Source organism: Salmo salar, chromosome 06, assembly GCF_965601325.2.
Source record: "Salmo salar chromosome 06, fSalSal1, whole genome shotgun sequence".
NCBI classification, from domain to species: domain Eukaryota; kingdom Metazoa; phylum Chordata; class Actinopteri; order Salmoniformes; family Salmonidae; genus Salmo; species Salmo salar.
In genome coordinates this window covers 92,375,276-92,387,707 of record NC_138296.1, presented here as the reverse complement: position 1 = coordinate 92,387,707, position 12,432 = coordinate 92,375,276, and the positions used below count along the sequence as shown (strand labels likewise).

General features: G+C 44.9%; 1 protein-coding gene and 1 long non-coding RNA gene across 2 annotated transcripts; one reads left to right on the top strand and one right to left on the bottom strand.

Moving 5' to 3' along the window:
- Positions 1-3,427: 3,427 nt before the first annotated feature.
- LOC123739871 (uncharacterized) lies at positions 3,428-4,919 on the top strand. Its single transcript, XM_082976136.1, has 3 exons — positions 3,428-3,557; positions 3,648-3,703; positions 3,797-4,919. Exons 1-3 carry the CDS (start codon positions 3,529-3,531, stop codon positions 4,828-4,830), a joined length of 1,119 nt encoding a protein of 372 aa, XP_082832262.1. The 5' UTR covers positions 3,428-3,528; the 3' UTR covers positions 4,831-4,919.
- A 4,336-nt stretch (positions 4,920-9,255) lies between these two features.
- LOC123739872 (uncharacterized) lies at positions 9,256-9,703 on the bottom strand. Its single transcript, XR_006767983.2, has 3 exons — positions 9,563-9,703; positions 9,417-9,472; positions 9,256-9,323 (listed from the first exon to the last, which is right to left on the bottom strand). It is a non-coding gene; the product is annotated as an uncharacterized LOC123739872 (long non-coding RNA).
- Positions 9,704-12,432: the final 2,729 nt, after the last annotated feature.

The window sequence follows — 12,432 nt, the reverse complement described above, 5'->3', positions numbered from 1 at the left end:
ATGCTGCATAATACAACTTTTTTTTCTATATCAAGTCTTTCTATATTTTATGTCTAGCTAAGAGTTTTGTGTTTGAAGAAGGATTTTTTGTTAGGTTTGATAATGTACACTAGATTATTAGTTAGCTACTGAGCAAGGCAGTCACACACACTTCATATGAAACGAATGGTGTGGTGAGTGCAGCATAATGCTAGCACAACAGCTAGCTAGCTAGCGAATCATGGTAACCATTTAGCTAACTTTAGCCAGGTAGCTAAAAAAATGTATATTTTGGCTGTATGCAATTATGGAGAGTGGATAAAATTGTTTCTTTGTCATCTTGCTAGCTAGTTATCTAGCTGTGGGCATCTGACTAGTATCAACAAGGTCTTTCTACAACACCAGCACAGCTGGCTAACATTGACCAGAACATAAAGCAACACACACGGACATGCATTGCCAACAAACGCAAGCTTCTGGTTTGGAATATTTTAACAAGGCTGAGTGGTTGACGACTTCACAATCTTTTCTGTGTGAACATAAAAGAGATTGACTGCCGACAATAATTGGAGGTGTTAAATACTAATCGGCAGGCAAACATTTGACAATCCTACCGGTGTGTCTGAGCTGAAACGGATTGATGAATTTTAAACGGACTGTTTTTCTGTAAAATGTTGAACTGAATTTGGTGTTTCTGTTGTCATACAATCATCTCTGTTGTTCACCATATGTCAACGGTTGACTCTTGTTGAAAAACAATTGGCTCAATCCAGAATGGGTGGGTAGAGTTCACCCTTTTAAAACCTGTCGGATTGGTCCATGATGTGATGCAGAGTTCTGTCTTACTATCCAGGTCTGTGCCCAAACAATTTGAGTTTCTACTTTTAAAAATCCACCTTTCCAGAAACAAGTCTCTAACCATTGCCGCTTGCTATAGACCACCTACTGCCCCCAGCTGTGCCCTGGACACCATATGTGAATTGATTGCCCCCCATCTATCTTCAGAGCTCGTGCTGTTAGGTGACCTAAACTGGGACATGCTTAACACCCCGGCCATCCTACAATCTAAGCTTGATGCCCTCAATCTCACCCAAATTATCAATGAACCTACCAGGTACAACCCCAAATCCGTAAACACATGCACCCTCATAGATATCATCCTAACCAACCTTCCCTCCAAATACACCTCTGCTGTCTTCAACCAGGATCTCAGCGATCACTGCCTCATTCATTGCGTCCGTAATGGGTCTGCGGTCAAACGACCACCCCTCATCACTGTCAAACGCTCCCTAAAACACTTCAGCGAGCAGGCCTTTCTAATCTACCTGGCCCGGGTATCCTGGAAGGATATTGACATCATTCCGTCAGTAGAAGATGCCTGGTTATTCTTTAAAAGTGCTTTCCTCACAATCTCAAATAAGCATGCCCCATTCAAAAAATGTTGAACCAGGAACAGATATATCCCGTGGTTAACTCCAGACCTGTTCAACCTCTCTTTCGTAGCGTCTGAGTTCCCCAAAGATTGGAAAGCTGCCGCAGTCATACCCCTGTTCACAGGGGGAGACACTCTAGACCCAAACTACTACAGACCTATATCTATCCTACCCTGCCTTTCTAAGGTCTTCGAAAGCCAAGTTAACAAACAGATCACCGACCATTTCAAATCCCACCGTACCTTCTCTGCTATGCAATCTGGTTTCTGAGCTGGTCATGAGTGCACCTCAGCCACGCTCAAGGTCCTAAACGATATCATAACCACCATCGATAAGAGACAATACTGGGCAGCAGTATTCATCGACCTGGCCAAGGCTTTCGACTCTGTCAATCACCACATTCTTGTCGGCAGACTCAATAGCCTTGGTTTCTCAAATGACTGCCTCGCCTGGTTCACCAACTACTTCTCAGACAGAGTTCAGTGTGTCAAATCGGAGAGCCTGTTGTCCGGACCTTTGGCAGTCTCTATGGGGGTGCCACAGGGTTCAATTCTCCAGCCGACTCTTTTCTCTGTATACATCAATCATGTCGCTCTTGCTGCTGGTGATTCTCGGATCCACCTCTACGCACACGACACCATTCCGTATACTTCTGGCTCTTCTTTGGACACTGTGTTAACTAACCTCCAGACGAGCTTCAATGCCATACAACTCTCCTTCTGTGGCCTCCAACTGCTCTTAAATGCAAGTAAAACTAAATGCATGCTCTTCAACCGATCGCTGCCACCTGCCCGCCCGTCCAGTATCACTTCTCTGGACGGTTCCGACTTAGAATATGTCGACAACTACAAATACCTAGGCATCTGGTTAGACTGTAAACTCTCCTTCCAGACTCACATGAAGCATCTCCAATCTAAAATTAAATCTAGAATCGGCTTCCTATTTTGCAACAAAGCATCCTTCACTCATGCTGCCGAACATACCCTCGTAAAACTGACTTTTCTGCCGATCCTTGACTTCGGCGATGTCATTTACAAAATAGCCTCCAACACTCTACTAAGCAAATTGGATGCAGTCTATCACAGTGCAGTCAGTTTTGTCACCAAAGCCCCATATACTTCCCACCACTGCGACCTGTATGCTCTCGTTGGCTGGCCCTCGCTACATATTCATCGCCAAACCCACTGGCTCCAGGTCATCTATAAGTCTTTGCTAGGTAAAGCCCCGCCTTATCTCAGCTCACTGGTCACCATAGCAGCACCCACCCGTAGCACGCGCTCCAGCAGGTATATTTCACTGGTCACCCCCAAAGCCAATTCTTCGTTTGGCCGCCTTTCCTTCCAGTTCTCTGCTGCCAATGACTGGAACGAATTGCAAAAATCACTGAAGCTGGAGACCCATTTCTCCCTCAATAACTTTAAGCACCAGCTGTCAGAGCAGCTCACAGATCACTGCACCTGTACATAGCCCATCTGTAAATAGCCCATCCAACTACCTCATCCCCATAAAATAATTTATTATTCATTTTTTTACTCCTTTGCACCCCAGTACCTATCTCTACTTGCACATTCATCTTTTGCACATCTATCACTCCAGTGTTTAATTGCTAAATTGTAATTATTTCGCCACTATGGCCTATTCATTGTCTACCTCATTTATCTTACCTCATTTGCACTCACTGTATATAGACTTTTTCTCTATTGTATTATTGACTGCATGTTTGTTTATTCCATGTGCAACTCTGTGTTGTTTGTGTCTCACTGATTTGTTTTATCTTTGCCAGGTCGCAGTTGTAAATGAGAACTTGTTCTCACCTAGCCTACTTGTTTAAATAAAGATGAAAAAAGAATATCAATGTGCAAACTCCACCCTCCAGCACACCAGTGTACACCAGCTGAATGAAATCCAGAGCACCTAATCCAATTGGGAAATTGAACCAATTGAAATGAAGTTCATTGGCTAACAGCTGAACATAATTAGCCATCCAGGATAGAAGGGTCTGGGATTCCTTTATGAGGTGCAACCAAAACAGCTGTTTGACATAGCAACAGGGATATTCTGTCAAGGTGTCTCTCTAGCATTTGTTCTTAATACCGTTGTGGTTTTGATCACTAAAATGGCTGTGACTTTTGGACTCTCGTTGAGGTTAGTTTTTCAATGTAGTCATCTGGTTGGTTTACCTTGTCTTAAAGTTTTCACTGGTTACTTGTGTTTAACTGTCTGAATGTTTTGTAGTGTTTCTTGGATTTGCTGCCTGCTAATTGGAGGGATAACTTGTTTTACACTTAAAGGTGTGTTTTGGTTTACACTACTTCAGTTCAAATCAGTCTAGTTCCGATAGCTTAAGGCTGGCATTTTACCACAATGTTTATTTTGTTTTCTAGGTAATTCTAATGGGCATCATGCCTACACTGGACCTGAACCAACTGGATCCTATGCCAAAGCAAGTGTGGTGCCTAGTCCAAATGCTAAAGCTACTGGCCACAATGCCACGTCAGCAGAAGCTACTGGCCACAATGCCACGTCAGCAGAAGCTACTGGCCACAATGCCACGTCAGCAGAAGCTACTGGCCACAATGCCACGTCAGCAGAAGCTACTGGCCACAATGCCACGTCAGCAGAAGCTACTGGCCACAATGCCACGTCAGCAGAAGCTACTGGCCACAATGCCACGCCAGCAGAATCTACTGGCCACAATGCCCCGTCAAGTGTGAAGTCCGGCCCCGGCGCCTCAGCAGAAGCGTCCGGCCCCGGCGCCTCAGCAGAAGCGTCCGGCCCCGGCGCCTCAGCAGAAGCGTCCGGCCCCGGCGCCTCAGCAGAAGCGTCCGGCCCCGGCGCCTCAGCAGAAGCGTCCGGCGCCTCAGCAGAAGCGTCCGGCGCCTCAGCAGAAGCGTCCGGCGCCTCAGCAGAAGCGTCCGGCGCCTCAGCAGAAGCGTCCGGCGCCTCAGCAGAAGCGTCCGGCCCCGGCGCCTCAGCAGAAGCGTCCGGCCCCGGCGCCTCAGCAGAAGCGTCCGGCCCCGGCGCCTCAGCAGAAGCGTCCGGCCCCGGCGCCTCAGCAGAAGCGTCCGGCGCCTCAGCAGAAGCCTCAGCAGAAGCGTCCGGCCCCGGCGCCTCAGCAATAGCGTCCGGCCCCGGCGCCTCAGCAATAGCGTCCGGCCCCGGCGCCTCAGCAATAGCGTCCGGCGCCTCAGCAGAAGCGTCCGGCGCCTCAGCAGAAGCCTCAGCAGAAGCGTCCGGCGCCTCAGCAATAGCGTCCGGCCCCGGCGCCTCAGCAATAGCGTCCGGCCCCGGCGCCTCAGCAATAGCGTCCGGCCCCGGCGCCTCAGCAATAGCGTCCGGCGCCTCAGCAGAAGCGTCCGGCCCCGGCACCTCAGCAGAAGCGTCAAGCCTTGAACAGACCGCCCGACCACTCAACTAGGGAGATCATAATTTGGTTTGCATAACTCCTTAATTGTCGTTCCCCTGTTACTGTGCCTCCCTTTAGAAGAAAAGGTAACTGAGGTGGGGAAATGTGCCAACTAATGCTCTTGTTTGAAATGAGGATCTCCTTCACTTGTCCAGCGTCATGCAAATTGTTTACAGGGGTGGACACTACAATGGTATAAATGGTTTTTATAACCATACGACTAAAATTGACTTCTGACTTGCCAATATTGCTGACACACTTTTAGGTTCTACGGTTATGCTTTTGATTTAGCCTGGTGTTCCTGCTACTCTTCCATGATATGCTCAATAAACAATTTGACTTTCAATATACCTTGTCCTTAAAATATAATATTCTCTTCTGCCTGCCATGTGCTTGCTGTTTGGGAACAGACTGTGGGTCTGGAGTAAAAGGGAATGTGGATCACAACACTTGTGTAAACAGGTATGTTTACCTTTGTTTCTGGTAGTTCAAATGCTCAAGTTCTCTAAATTGTCAGAGCTCCCTCATATGTTCATACTTTACCTGTCCCTTTGTGAAGGGTGTTTGATTTACTGTAATCTGCCTGTTACCATAGGTGCCTAAAGAATGCGAGTGCAGTTTACCTCATCGTCCCATTGCTTGTCACTAACCTGTCCCAGGGACGCTAAAGTTTCTCCTTGGCCTTATTCAGAAACAAATCAACTTGACTCATTTTGCCTGTTCTACAATGTTGGTCTGGCCAGACACATGGATGCAATCGTGTATATGCGTTCATCGCTTTCAGCTGTAAAAAATACTCCACTTGGAGTCGTTCAGACATTCCTTATTTCAACTCTCAATGTGGTCTTCTGCACAATCCATTTCTACCTGACCACAATGAGGTTGCACTTGCAGAACCCCCCTGGCAGGAACTTTAGATTTTAAAAGGTGCACTTAAGCTCTCACTTTGTACGAAATTATCTAGAGATGTAAATATGGCCTGGCTGGTGACTAACTTCTTTAGCTTTTTTGTTATCAAGGCTTCAAACAATTTCAAAAAACACTTAGCGTTCTTATATTTTAGGATTTTCAAGCAACTATACTGGGGGGGGAATTCTCACTGTCAGGCGTTAATTTTCAGCAAACTTAACATACAAAGATTTGTATGAACATAAGATTCAACAACTGAGACAAACTGAACAAGTTCCACAGATGTGACTAACAAATGGAATAATGTGTTGTGGACACCAGATGCATTAAGAACTGCACCAGATTTGCCAGTTCTTTCTTGTGAGATGTTACCCCACTCTTCCACCAAGGCACCTGCAAGTTCCCGGACATTTCTGGGGGGAATGGCCCTAGCCCTCACCCTCCGATCCAACAGGTCCTAGACGTGCTCAGTCTGCAGGAAGGGTACCACATGAGGGAGGAGGATGTCCTCCCTGTAACGCACAGCGTTGAGATTGCCTGCAATGACAACAAGCTCCGTCCGATGATGCTGTGACACACCGCCCCAGACCACGACGGACCCTCCACCTTGTAAAGTGTAGGTCCCATGTTTCATGAGCTAAAATAAAAGATCTGTTGCCAGAGGATTTAATGTTAGGTTTTTTACGATAAGCCGCCTCAACTTCGATTTAGAGAACTTGGCAGCACATCCAACCGGCCTCACAACCACAGACCACGTGTAACCACATCAACCAAGGACATCCACAACCGGCTTCTTTACCTGTGGGATCGTCTGAGACCAGCCATCCGGAGAGCTGATGAAACTAAGGGGTATTTCTGTCTGTAATAAAGCCCTTTTGTGGGGAAAACTCATTCTGATTGGCTGGGCCTGGCTCTCAAGTGGGCCAGGCCCACCCACGGCTGTGCCCCTGCCCAGTCCTGTGAAATCCATAGATTACAACCTTCTAAATATATGTCAATTGAGTAATTTCCTTATATGAACTGTACACTGAGTAAATTTGATAATTGTTGCATGTTGTGTTTATATTTTTTCAGTGTACAGTACCAGTCAAAAGTTTGGACACACCTACTCATTGAAGCATTTTTCTTTATTTTTACTGTTTTCTACATTGTAGAATAATAGAAGACATCACCACTATGAAATAACACATATGGAATCATATAGTAACCAAAACAGTGTTAATCAAATCATAATATATTTTATATGAGATTCATCAAAGTTGCAACCCTTTGCCTTGATGACAGCTTTGCACACTTTTGGCATTCTCTCAACCAGCTTCACCTGGAATGCTTTTCCAACAGTATTGAAGGAGTTCACACATATGCTGAGCACTTGTTGGCTGCTATTCCTTCACTCTGCGGTCCAACTCATCCCAAACCATCTCAATTGGGTTGAGGTCGGGTATTGCAGCACTCCATCACTCTCCTTGGTCAAATGGACCTTAGACAGCCTGGAGGTGTATTGTGGGTCATTGTCCTGTTGAAAAACAAATGATAGTCCCACTAAGCGCAAACCAGATGGGAAGGCGTATCGCTGCAGAAGGCTGTGGACTCATTTGGACTCATCAAACCAAAGGACAGATTTCCACCGGTCTAATATCCATTGCTCGTGTTTCTTGGCCCAAGCAAGTCTCTTCTTATTATTGATGTCCTTAATAGTTTTTTTAAGCAATTCAACTATGAAGGCCTGATTCACGCAGTCTCCTATGAACAGTTGAAGTTGAGATGTGTCTGTTACTTGAACTTTGTGAAGCATTTAATCAGGAAGCAATTTCTGAGGCTGATATCTCTAATGAAGTTATCCTTTGCAGCAGAGGTATTTTTTGATTTTCCTTTCCTGTGGCCGTCTTCATGAGATCCAGTTTCATCATAGCGCTAGATGGTTATGCGACTGCAATTGAAGAAACTTTGAAAGTTCTTGACATTTTCTGGATTGACTGACCTTCATTTTCTTATTTGAGCTGTTCTTGCCATAATATGGACTTGGTCTTTTACCAAATAAGGCTATCTTCTGTATGCCACCCCTACCTTGTCACAATACAAATGATTGACTCAAACTCAGTAATAAGAAGGAATGAAATTCCACAAATGGACTTTTAACAAGGCACACCTGTTAAGAAACAATTCATATTTACATCTCTAGATAATTTCGTACAAAGTGAGAGCTTAAGTGCACCTTTTAAAATCTAAAGTTCCTGCCAGGGGGTTCTGCAAGTGCAACCTCATTGTGGTCAGGTAGAAATGGATTGTGCAGAAGACCACATTGAGAGTTGACATAAGGAATGTCTGAACGACTCCAAGTGGAGTATTTTTTACAGCTGAAAGCGATGAACGCATATACACGATTGCATCCATGTGTCTGGCCAGACCAACATTGTAGAACAGGCAAAATGAGTCAAGTTGATTTAATGTTTCTGAATAAGGCCAAGGAGAAACTTTAGCGTCCCTGGGACAGGTTAGTGACAGGCAATGGGACGATGAGGTAAACTGCACTCGCATTCTTTAGGCACCTATGGTAACAGGCAGATTACAGTAAATCAAACACCCTTCACAAAGGGACAGGTAAAGTATGAACATATGAGGGAGCTCTGACAATTTAGAGAACTTGAGCATTTGAACTACCAGAAACAAAGGTAAACATACCTGTTTACACAAGTGTTGTGATCCACATTCCCTTTTACTCCAGACCCACAGTCTGTTCCCAAACAGCAAGCACATGGCAGGCAGAAGAGAATATTATATTTTAAGGACAAGGTATATTGAAAGTCAAATTGTTTATTGAGCATATCATGGAAGAGTAGCAGGAACACCAGGCTAAATCAAAAGCATAACCATAGAACCTAAAAGTGTGTCAGCAATATTGGCAAGTCAGAAGTCAATTTTAGTCGTATGGTTATAAAAACCATTTATACCATTGTAGCGTCCACCCCTGTAAACAATTTGCATGACGCTGGACAAGTGAAGGAGATCCTCATTTCAAACAAGAGCATTAGTTGGCACATTTCTCCACCTCAGTTACCTTTTCTTCTAAAGGGAGGCACAGTAACAGGGGAACGACGATTAAGGAGTTGGGCAAACCAAATTATGATCTCCCTAGTTGAGTGGTCGGGCCGTCTGTTCAAGGCTTGACGCTTCTGCTGAGGCGCCGGGGCCGGACGCTTCTGCTGAGGCGCCGGGGCCGGACGCTATTGCTGAGGCGCCGGGGCCGGACGCTATTGCTGAGGCGCCGGGGCCGGACGCTATTGCTGAGGCGCCGGGGCCGGACGCTTCTGCTGAGGCGCCGGGGCCGGACGCGTCTGCTGAGGCGCCGGGGCCAGACTTCACACTTGACGGGGCATTGTGGCCAGTAGCTTCTGCTGACGTGGCATTGGGGCCAGTAACTGCTGACGTGGCATTGGGGCCAGTAACTTCTGCTGACGTGGCATTGGGGCCAGTAACTTCTGCTGACGTGGCATTGTGGCCAGAAGCTTTAGCATTTGGACTAGGCACCACACTTGCTTGGGCATAGGATCCAGTTGGTTCAGGTCCAGTGTAGGCAGGATGCCCATAAGAATTACCTAGAAAACAAAATAAACATTGTGGTAAAATGCCAGCCTTAAGCTATCGGAACTAGACTGATTTGAACTGAAGTAGTGTAAACCAAAACACACCTTTAAGTGTAAAACAAGTTATCCCTCCAATTAGCAGGCAGCAAATCCAAGAAACACTACAAAACATTCAGACAGTTAAACACAAGTAACCAGTGAAAACTTTAAGACAAGGTAAACCAACCAGATGACTACATTGAAAAACTAACCTCAACGAGAGTCCAAAAGTCACAGCCATTTTAGTGATCAAAACCACAACGGTATTAAGAACAAATGCTAGAGAGACACCTTGACCGAATATCCCTGTTGCTATGTCAAACAGCTGTTTTGGTTGCACCTCATAAAGGAATCCCAGACCCTTCTATCCTGGATGGCTAATTATGTACAGCTGTTAGCCAATGAACTTCATTTCAATTGGTTCAATTTCCCTATTGGATTAGGTGCTCTGGATTTCATTCAGCTGGTGTACACTGGTGTGCTGGAGGGTGGAGTTTGCATATCATGGACCAATCCGACGGTTTTAAAGAGTGAACTCTACCCACCCATTCCGGATTGAGCAAATTGTTTTTCAACAGGAGTCATCCGTTGACGTATGGTGAACAACAGAGATGATTGGACGACAAAAGAAAACCACCAAATTCAGCTCAACATTTTACAGAAAACAGACAATTGAAGAATGCATGTTCAATTTCATACATGTTCTTGAGTCTATAGCTGCCAAATTCTGATCTTTTTCCTTCTAATTGGTCTTTTCACCAATCAGATCAGCTGTTTTGCCCATAACTTAAGTTTAGAGACACTACTAACAAAAATCTGCACCGGCAATAAGAAACTGTCCAGGCAGTTGTCGTAGTCCTCTTTTTCTTCTATGATATAACGGCGGTCCGCAAACCAATGTTAAAAGGTGCATGCCGCCACCTACTGTGCTGCAGTGTCAATCGCTGTTTACAACATTTATAAATCCCCCTTCCTAACTCAGTACTTCTGAGAAAATAAAAAGAACCCTACTAACTTCTAATAGACCCTCCCCATCCCCCAAATCCCTTCCAACCCCCCCCCCCCCCCCCAACCCAGTCCAACCTCAATGATCCTACACTTCAGTCTTTACCTCTCTTCAACATACTTACAACAATATAACAACACATTGTCCAACGTTTCATCAACCATACACTCCAGGCTATAGTAGGCTATATAGTAGGTAATCCAGACACAAACCATTCACATGTTTTCCAACCAGATGTAATGACGAGGTCAATGTACAATAACCTAAACGCAAACGAGCAAACACCACCTCTCCCTTCCTAATCTGACCTTTGAATCTTGGTCCACCAAAATGTCTTTGGAGGGCATATAAATTCCGGCCCTTGTGCTCAGAGTCTCATCTCTTCTGCCACACATCTATCAACATGGCTTTGATCTTACATTTGGCCTCACCTCTACCCAGTAGGACACCCACTGGAGGGCAACTATTATCACCAACAGTTCAACAGAGTAAACTGACAGTTCATCTGTTAGTCTTCTACATATCTGCACATCAAATTCAGAAACGTAAACACCTGCTCCTGTGAGACCAATATCTGGGTCCTTGGAGCCATCTGTGAAAAGCTGTATGAAAGCCTAAAAAACATAGATCAATGTAAATGTCATCCAGTTTCACTGACTTCTGACCAATATTTCCTTTTCTCTACCAAGGTTAGATCAACAACAGGATCTGGGAGTAACCATGGAGGAACATCCCCTATGACCACAGACGGGTCAACCTCCGACTCCCTCAAACCACTCACATCAGTAAGATTTCCAACAGTCCAACCAAAACCACTACCTTGTCTACTAGTATATTCCCAACATTCATCTAGAACAGTAGCAGTGGTATGCTAAACCTCACAGCCTTTCAACCCAATAAGCTACTGTCATGACGTTGCCCTCTTTGAGTACAGGGAGGACAGTTGACCCCCCCCCTCTTGCACCATCCCCCAACCTACCTCCCCCCACCCAGGCCCTGTGTGAAGGGGTTGTAAAATTCTAGAGCAGAATCTCCTACCACATGGCCCAGTTGAGACACAGAGGGGTTTCATAGAGAGACACAGGAAATTCTTCCAACTCACAGAATTGGGGAACCAAACGCCATTTATGTTCTGGAGAAGGTATAAAAGATTGGTGAAGAATCCAGCTACGAACTGGTCCACTTGGTACAATTTTGTGATACTCAGAAGAGCCAATATAGCCATATTACCATAATACTGTTTATATAATAGCCTCAGCTATGGGACTTGCATCAAAATGGTTGTATAAAATGTATTAATAAGGATAAAGCTATTTGTAATACATTGAGATGCTATGTACTGATGTTAATGCGATAGAATGTATTTCCGTTCAAAGATTAAATCAGTCATCGGCACGCCCCCAGGGACACAGACAGGACCAGGCATCATGTGACAAGTCTGTTCTATGTTCACGTATAAAACCCCACCCTGATTTACTTTCTGGAGACCAGCTTACCTCAGAAGAGAGCCAAGGTTTGACCACCCAATTCCTCTACTGAAAGTTACCTATACCACGTGGTTAAACTTTTAGACTATCGAGACCGACAGAATAGGATCAAGTCTTTGATATTAATTATTAGTCTGCAGCTAAGTAAATTATATCATTGAACTGCGAAGACCAACGAAACATACATTCTATAACGACATTAATGAATGTCGCTTTGAAAGATCCATTCTAACTTCGAGAGAGAGAGAGAGAGAGAGAGAGAGAGAGAGAGAGAGAGAGACTCTCCAACAGAACGACTCTCCAACAAGGATGCCGACGACACACTGAGGGTAAATATATATTGATTGCAATTGTTCCCGAATGAGTGAGCGTTCATCTGCAAAGGATTAGCATATCAATTGTTAATATTAATGAACTCTGTGTGCCTCCTCAGCTGTCCTTTATGACCCTTTGTTTAACAAGACACCAGCCATGTTTAGCCCACTAGGGCACATTACTCTACCAATTCTTTGTGACGATAATTACTGTTTGTATACTTTCTGTGAATTACTTAGTTTAGTAAATAAATGATTTTAAGACAATTGATGTA